This window comes from Haplochromis burtoni, unplaced genomic scaffold (assembly GCF_018398535.1).
Source record: "Haplochromis burtoni strain Fernald_Lab_line unplaced genomic scaffold, NCSU_Asbu1 Contig_1496, whole genome shotgun sequence".
NCBI classification, from domain to species: Eukaryota; Metazoa; Chordata; class Actinopteri; order Cichliformes; family Cichlidae; genus Haplochromis; species Haplochromis burtoni.
This window is the reverse complement of record NW_024583857.1, coordinates 1,858-10,572: the sequence shown is the minus strand read 5'-3', so window position 1 is coordinate 10,572 and position 8,715 is coordinate 1,858. Positions and strand designations below refer to the sequence as shown.

At 38.2% G+C, this 8,715-nt stretch overlaps 1 protein-coding gene across 1 annotated transcript; it reads left to right on the top strand.

The window, feature by feature from the left end:
* Nucleotides 1–2,617: 2,617 nt before the first annotated feature.
* Nucleotides 2,618–8,379, top strand: LOC121813321 (B-cell receptor CD22-like). Its single transcript, XM_042217018.1, has 9 exons — nt 2,618–2,922; nt 3,121–3,426; nt 3,501–3,734; nt 3,829–3,927; nt 4,072–4,284; nt 4,371–4,712; nt 5,876–6,209; nt 6,302–6,359; nt 6,473–8,379. The coding sequence occupies exons 1-9, from the start codon at nt 2,841–2,843 to the stop codon at nt 6,710–6,712; spliced, it is 1,908 nt and encodes a 635-aa protein (XP_042072952.1). The 5' UTR covers nt 2,618–2,840; the 3' UTR covers nt 6,713–8,379.
* Nucleotides 8,380–8,715: the final 336 nt, after the last annotated feature.

Below are 8,715 nucleotides of genomic sequence, written 5' to 3'. Positions count from 1 at the left end.
GAACAATAGAAATGTTGCTGAGATGAAGAGTTATAATGGTGTCCTCTGGTGGACATGGCCTGAACTGCTAACCAACTTCAAGAAGTCACCCAAAATTGTCTGGATTTATGTTAAAGTTGACACAGCAACAAGTAAAGTACTTATTTTATAAAAGTAATACATGATATATATGACTTTTATATGTTAATTATTTATATCTGATAGTGTTTCATGCAGCACAGTAAGACCAAAGAAAAAAAAACAAAAACAGAGTGAATTTAAAACAAAATTCTTGTCACCAGTGTTTACCTCTATGGTTGAAATCCTATTTTTCCTTCTGGGTGCGGCTAAAAAAGGCTAAAGACTGGCAGACGTTTTGACTGTGGAGCCACACTTAGCAGTGACATTAAAAGAACAAGAATACGACAGGACAAGTGACAAGTTAAACCACTACAGGGCTGCAACAATAACATGTTCTTATATCAGGATTAATATCACCTCTTCAAAGCCAGAATACAATTCAATCAGACAACTCAAACAACTGGTTGCATATGGTTACCCTTAAAGAAAGTAACTAGAGACAGGCTACATAATCAAATGAAAAAGAATTAACTTTTTTTTATGCTCTTCATTGGACTTTTGAATTGCAATGAATAACTAGAAAAATTGGTGTGTATATAAACTTATTTATATATAGTAATATATATATCATATATATATATATTATATATATATAAAAAAAACACCCAGCACGCCCCTGCGGGCGGTTTATCCTTCAAGCTCGGGTCCTCTACCAGAGGCCTGGGAGCTTGAGGGTCCTGCGCAGTATCTTAGCTGTTCCCAGGACTGCGCTCTTCTGGACAGAGATCTCCGATGTTGTTCCCGGGATCTGCTGGAGCCACTCGCCTAGCTTGGGAGTCACCGCACCTAGTGCTCCGATCTCGTGTTCCTTCTTCCTGATATTGCTGTCATTCGGAACCGCTACATCGATCACTACGGCCGTCTTCTTCTGTTTGTCTACCACCACTATGTCCGGTTGGTTAGCCACCACCATTTTGTCCGTCTGTATCTGGAAGTCCCACAGGATCTTAGCTCGGTCATTCTCCACCACCCTTGGGGGCATCTCCCATTTTGACCTCGGGACTTCCAGGTTATACTCGGCACAGATGTTCCTGTACACTATGCCGGCCACTTGGTTATGGCGTTCCATGTATGCCTTGCCTGCTAGCATCTTGCACCCTGCTGTTATGTGCTGGATTGTCTCTGGGGCATCTTTACACAGCCTGCACCTGGGGTCTTGCCTGGTGTGATAGACCCCAGCCTCTATGGATCTTGTACTCAGAGCTTGTTCTTGTGCTGCCATGATTAGTGCCTCTGTGCTGTCTTTCAGTCCAGCTTTGTCCAGCCACTGGTAGGATTTCTGGATATCAGCCACCTCCTCTATCTGCCGGTGGTACATACCGTGCAGGGGCCTGTCCTTCCATGATGGTTCCTCGTCTCCCTCCTCTTTCTTGGGTTTCTGCTGCCTGAGGTATTCACTGAGCACTCGGTCAGTTGGGGCCATCTTCCCAATGTATTCTTGGATGTTCGTTGTCTCATCCTGGACTGTGGTGCTGACACTCACCAGTCCCCGGCCCCCTTCCTTCCGCTTAGCGTACAGCCTCAGGGTGCTGGACTTGGGGTGAAACCCTCCATGCATGGTAAGGAGCTTTCTTGTCTTTATGTCAGTGGCTTCTATCTCCTCCTTTGGCCAGCCTATTACCCCAGCAGGGTACCTGATCACGGGCAGGGCGTACGTGTTGATGGCCCGGATCTTGTTCTTACCATTCAGCTGACTCCTCAGGACTTGCCTGACCCTCTGCAGGTACTTGGTGGTTGCAGCTTTTCTAGCGGCCTCTTCATGGTTCCCATTCGCCTGCGGGATCCCCAGGTACTTGTAACTGTCCTCTATGTCTGCAATGTTGCCTTCTGGTAGTTCAAACCCCTCAGTTCTGACTACCTTCCCTCTCTTTGTTACCATCCGACTACACTTCTCCAGTCCGAATGACATTCCAATGTCATTGCTGTATAGATATATATATGTATATGTGTGTATATATATATATTATATATATAAATATATATATATATATATATGTACATATAATATACATGAATCCTGATATAAGAACAGAAGTAACTTTACTTATGAACGACAGGATGAGTTAATACTGTATGATTCATAGATCACGACTTTCAGGTCCAATTAGTTACAGAATATTATTGTGTGATTAACGATAGGAAAGTGAAAATGAGTTTCTGTTAAAAGTACTTTATAAATAAATGTTTATAGAAATGGAAAATACAATTCAGTCTGAGAGTTCAAACACATTTCAGATATTTTAAATCAATTGTTCCCCATAGCTCATTGTTTCATATTTTTTAAAACAAAATATAGTCGCAGTAGATTAAAGTCTGAATCGCTCCAGCTGTGTTTATTACAAATTGTCATACTGAGATATGCTCAGCAGTTTAACACCTCCACACCTTTCTGTTCAACAACTTCAATATATTTAATAAACTGAATATTTAATGCATTCAAAACACAACTGCATGCAGCAAGTAAATAAATTAAAAGCATCATTATTGAGGAATTGAACTGATGTAGATTAATATAATATTCATGCTACAACAAAGCATTTAAGGATGCAAACGATTCAAAGGAAGAGGAAGCAAGTTTACTTTTAGTTTCAAAGATGCAAGATATGTGAAACCAAAGAATATGAACCAGCAGCCCACCCCTCACTCTGATAAAGAGTACTGATTAGTTTGTCTGATGACTCACTTTGTATCTTTTGGTTTGAGCTTTTACTGTCAGCTTTATGCTCAAAGTCTGGACTAAAACAACAATGGAGTTGAGAGATGCTGGTTGTCTGCTTGTGGGTCTCAGCTTTTACATTTCAGGTATCTGAAATTATTTATGAGTTCTTATGTAAAAATCGTTAGTTAATATTAACTTAAGAAAAAGGTCTTGTAATATTTACAGATGAGGAATTTTAGTTTAGATTAGCTCCTAATGTAAAGTACTGAAAATTATTAAGTGATTATAAACAAAGACATATTAATAAGATAAAAACATTTATTAACTCCCTTCTGTTAAAGGTGTTAATGGAGGAGAAACCAGAATCTGTGCTTTCAAAGGTTCATCAGTGGATCTGCACTGCTCACATCAACATCTGACTTCAAGCAGAAAATGGTTCACTATAGACTGGGATGGTTACAAGTATGTTCAGAGTGAGCTCTCTGTGGATGGACAACATGTAACACACAACATGTCTGAAGAGAAAAACCCAACTTTAACCATCAATGATCTAAGAGAGAGTGATGAAAACGCTTACTGCTGTATGAAGACTACAGACAGTCCAGGACACTGTTGGCTCAACAGAATTACTCTTCAGGTTGTTGCAGGTACAGTGACTTTTACTTATTACTTACTTTCCAAATGACATCATTGTATAAGTTGTTCTCCATCATCCTCTCAGAGCTGCAGGTAAAGGTGATTCCTGCCACAGAGGGACAGACAGTAACACTGATGTGCAGCAGCAGCTGTCCTCTGACTGAAAAGCCTGCAGCCTACATCTGGTACAAGAACAGAGAGTTTCTCTATGAGGACTGGTCTCCCTGGTACCAAGAGCTGCTCAGCAGTGAGGAAGCAGTCACATACTCCTGTGCTGTCAAAGGCTACGAGCATCTCAGAGCCCCTGAAGTCTCTGTGGGTGAGTCATGATGTTTATTGTTCTATAAAACGTTAAGCAAACCCCTGTAAAATAGTCTCAGTACAAATATTTAACCTCATGTCTTTTTGTCCAGATTCCATCACACAGACATGCTTCAGTGTCACTTATGCTTATGGAAACATGTGTTATCAGACATCAGTGGATGAGCCATGCACCATCACCTACCCTAGAGGTGAAGTTTCCACAAACAAATTGTATAAACACTTCTCCAAACCTTTATATCATATTCGTTTAAACTGCACAATTATGTGACTTAAATGAGCCGTATGATTATATCTAAATAGTGACAAGAAGTGTATTTATCTTCGATCGACAGAGGTTTATGTTCAAAGAGCTTCTTCCACCTTGGCATTTGTCACACTGACCTGTAACAACAGCTGTAATCTGACTGACCATCAAGCTGTCTACATGTGGTATCACAACAAAATAAACTATTATGAGAATCAACATTATTCAATTCATAACTCTTCAACAGACACATTCTCTTGTGCAGTTAAAGGTCACACACATCTTCAATCTAAAAAAGTTTGTAAGTGTCAAATCTGTTTTTTTTTTTCAACTAATAATGAAACACAGACCAATCAAACAAGGTTAAATCTTCCATCTATATTTCAGGTGTTCAGGATAAAAACTGCTGGAGAGTGAATTATGTCAGCAGGAGAATCTGTGCTCTGGAAGGATCTTCAGTCAACATCACAAGTGAATACTCACATCCTGATAACATGAAGCCAGAGTTTAAATATTGGAGTAAAAAATGGAGAAAAGATAAAGTGGAAGTTGAAGAGCTGATTGAGGCTGCAGGTGGTGTGGAGTATCAGGACAACATGAAGAACCAACACGTCCTGACCATCAAAAACCTGAAGAAGAATGACTCAGGAGGATACACATTCAGATTCAAGAAAGACCATAAAGGATGGACACAGTCTGATCTGCCTGGAGTCTTTTTGATTGTCACAGGTAAATCTAAACTCCTCAGTCAGCAGACTTTACTCATTAATATTTCAATATGAGCAGTAGCGCTAGAACTATTCAGATCTTTCTCGGTTATATAACAATGTTAAAATATTCCCTTACAATGAAAAGTTTGTTCTTAATTAAAAGCATGTAAATGCTATGAAAAATAACTATAGTTAAAATAGCAAAAGTAAAAACTGGTATTTTGCTTGATTTAATATAATAGTTTTAAAATTATATACAAATGAGTTTTTCGACAAAGAAATAATTTTTGTAACAACTTTCATCTTCAATTGAGGCATTTTAATAAAAGAATTACTTAAACATTTCAGGAAATACAATCATATTTATACAGTCCCCCATTTTCAGAAGCTCAAAAGGGAACTGGATATCTGATAGCAAGATACATTAAGCAAAGAAAGATCCGGAGTTTATTTCAAGTATTTCATGTTTATTTACAAAAATGTTCTGGAAAAATGAAATATTTGGACAAATGAATCAAGATTAATTTGTACCAGAATGATGGCCAAATGCCTCAAATGCAATAGTGTTTCACAGTCCCAATGGATAAGGTATCATGGGCTGGTTGCATGGCAGGCAGAGACACAAACACTCACTAACAGACAGACACACACTCAACATGAGGAACCAGCAACGTGACAAGCAACACTGGGAAGCAGGGAAAAACAAGGCACATGTGAAATAAGTCAGACTAATGACAAGGGAAGCAAAACTGAACACAACACAAGAGACTAACAAAATAAAACAGGAAAGTAACACTGAGACTGAAACACAAATTTAACAGGCCAAAGTAAACACAACGATAAAACTGAGTAAATATAGGCAACAACAGAAACACAGACATAGGAGGACAGGAAAAACCTGAGAATATCTAACAACGAAATCTTAAACACACATTTAGAATGACACCCTAACCTAAGAAAATGTAATATTTAAACTGAAAACTACTCAAAGTCAAATAAATGTTTTATTATTTAACTGAATATGAGGACTGGAGGGTCTGCCTGCAGTCAGGTCTCAATTAAAACTCATGTTTTGTGAGTAATTCATGTTGCGATTTGGAAGAGTTTCATGTCTTGCCTTAATACTATTATTATTACTATTATTATTATTGTTGTTGTTGTTGTTAAATTTTCGTCTTTCAGAGCTGAGAGTGAAGATGAGTCCTTCTGCAGTAGTGACAGAGGGTCAGAGAGTCACACTGACCTGCAGTACCAGCTGTCCTCTGACTGACAACACAAACTACATTTGGTACTTGAACAGTCGACCTCTGACCCCGAGAGAGAACCAGAACAAACATCTGATCCTAGACCCAGTCAGCAGGGAGGATGCAGGAAGCTACTCCTGTGCTGTGAAAAGCAACAAAGATATCAGCTCTGCTCCAAAGACTCTCACTGTCCAAAGTATCACAGGAAGGACACGAGGAGTTTCTGTAATAGTTCTGGTTTCAATACTTCTCTTTTTCTTCTTTTTGATTAGGTAAGCAACACGGTGTTTGATTCAAAGTGACAACATTTAATCTCTGGCATGAACTCACTTATTTTTTCCTGTTTATTACTTTCAATAATCAGAAAAAAGAGGACTATGAGTCAGTCTTCCACAAACGAAACATCAAACAACATAGTGGAGGTAAAGATTACTGTAGAGTTGGAAAACACATTTTCATACTGAATGATCTTTCTTACAGAGTCAAAGGAGTCAAATCTTTAAGTGTATTATGATGTATCGCTTTTTGTTCTCAGCTAAATCCTGATCCTGTGTGTGAAGACGTCTTAAGTGAGCCACAGGTGGAGGATGAAGTCCTCTACAGCAAAGTCTACTTCTTCAAAAACCACACAGATCCTCTTTTTTCCACCATAGAGCCACTTCAGCCCAGAGAAGAGCAGCATGCTGATTACACTGTGGTGAAGTGTAGAAATAACACGAGCTCTGATGAAGAATCTGTTGTCCTTTCAACAGAAACAGACCCCACATGGTGTTGAACAAGCCTTTTAACACATCTCTGCAACTGTCATTTAAAATTTTGTGCATCACATTTGAATCTTCATTTTACCTTTTTGCTGTGTTCGACACAATTAGATTAGGCAGTTCGATGGGCTTCACATGTTACTCATATGAATGGAATAATTCATGATCATGTAAATATTATGCTCATGTATTTTTATTTTTATTCTATTTTAGGAGGTCATGTGCCTTTTGTCTCCCTTTTCTAACCGTGAGAGCAATTACACACAAAGAAAGGTTGTTCAATATAATCCAAGAACAAAGGGATAGAACAACTGTAGTGTTTGCTGTGGGGATGACCCTTGTGTGCATGTGCTATTATAGCAGAAGACACTGAAATGTGGGAATGTCACTGCATTATAGCCTTGATTTTGTCACAGTGCAGAATATTTAAGTCCAAGTTGTTACTCTTATTTATTTCGTAACAACTGGAAACCTTGTTATGTCTTTTTCAGAACTGTACATTTAACCATTTCATTGCTGTCAGTAATTTTTATTTCATTGACGGTTTGTTCTTATATCATTATATCACTGGTGAATTTTGCCACTTAGCGCTGCCCTTTGTCACTTTTATATATGTATAAACATATGATGTGTTTTTGTGTATATATGTAAACCTTGTTGAAAATTTGGATTTACAAAGTATGACAATTACAAATACAGATATCAGTGTCACAGTATAAAGACAAATAACCCGATTTAGAAATTAATTTATTTGTGGCAACAAGCAGAGACAAAAAGCTTTTCATCTGTAAACTCCTCACCCAGCCCCCACACTTGCATGCGCATTGCTGCGATTGCAATCAGTTTCTAGCAGAGAGAACTGTGGTCTTTTTGCGTGCTAACTCAAAGATAATAACAGGGTTCAGTGGAAAATATTACTGAAAACATAACCTGCAAGCGCTAACCAGATACCCATCTGCAGAGACTGCTGCTGAGATCATGAGCTGTGATAATGGCAGCCTACGGTGGACAGACCACAAACTGCTAAAGAGCAGAACAAGCTAGACTGGTGCTTAATAATGGTGATGTTTTCCAAATGGTCACTATTATTAATATTATTGTTATTATTATTATTTTAACAGGCTGTAAACATGCCTTGTAAAAATGTTTGTATGAGCATTTTAACTCTTGTGCCCTTTTTTGTTATTGCACTCCATCAGGTTTGAGCAGGAGAGTTTTAGAAAAAGTAATGAATACATACAGCATACATATACATACATAAATGTAGAGGAATAATATCAATACTTAGAACAGTTATTGAGACTGAAAGTTACCTGAACATCTAAAATATTCAGCACAAGACAACTAAGCCCCATTGTTCTTCCTGCAGACAGCAAAAGAACCACAGAGGAAGGACATTCATGTTTACTCTCTTTTCTTTTTGTCCTTGCCTGTCCTGTCCGGCAATCAGAATTATTGTCTGAAGCCCAAGAAAAAGCCCAGCAGATTTATGTTCCCAAGTTGACCAAGTTCCGCTTTTGTTGTCCTGGTCCACTTGATAGTAATAGTTTTTATAGATAGAAAGATAAAATAAAGGATTTTTTTAAATATGAATTATTACAATCAGAACAGATAGGACAGGGGGAGAGGAAAGAGAAAGAAAAAGGAAAGAGAAGTTTGGAAGACAGTAAACAGAAGGAGAGGAGAGATATAGAGAGAAAAGACACTGAAAATCTGCCTCAACACCTGCTGAAAAAAATGAGCAAAAAAAAACAACAGCAGGGAAATCCCAGCAACAACCAACATATGCAAAAGTAACAGTAAATAATAAATATTAAATGTTACTGAGCAGCATACAGTACTAATAATGCATTATGTGTATAGAGGCAGCAGCCCCCAGATGTCAGCCTAATGTGTACCATAGCAGTATAGTATTGCAACCAATGTTCCTACTAAGCTGCGTGCGTGCACAATTGCGCACTGCAGAAAATCTGTGTTGCACACAAAAAAATCTAACCTGAATTGAAATTAAAATTAA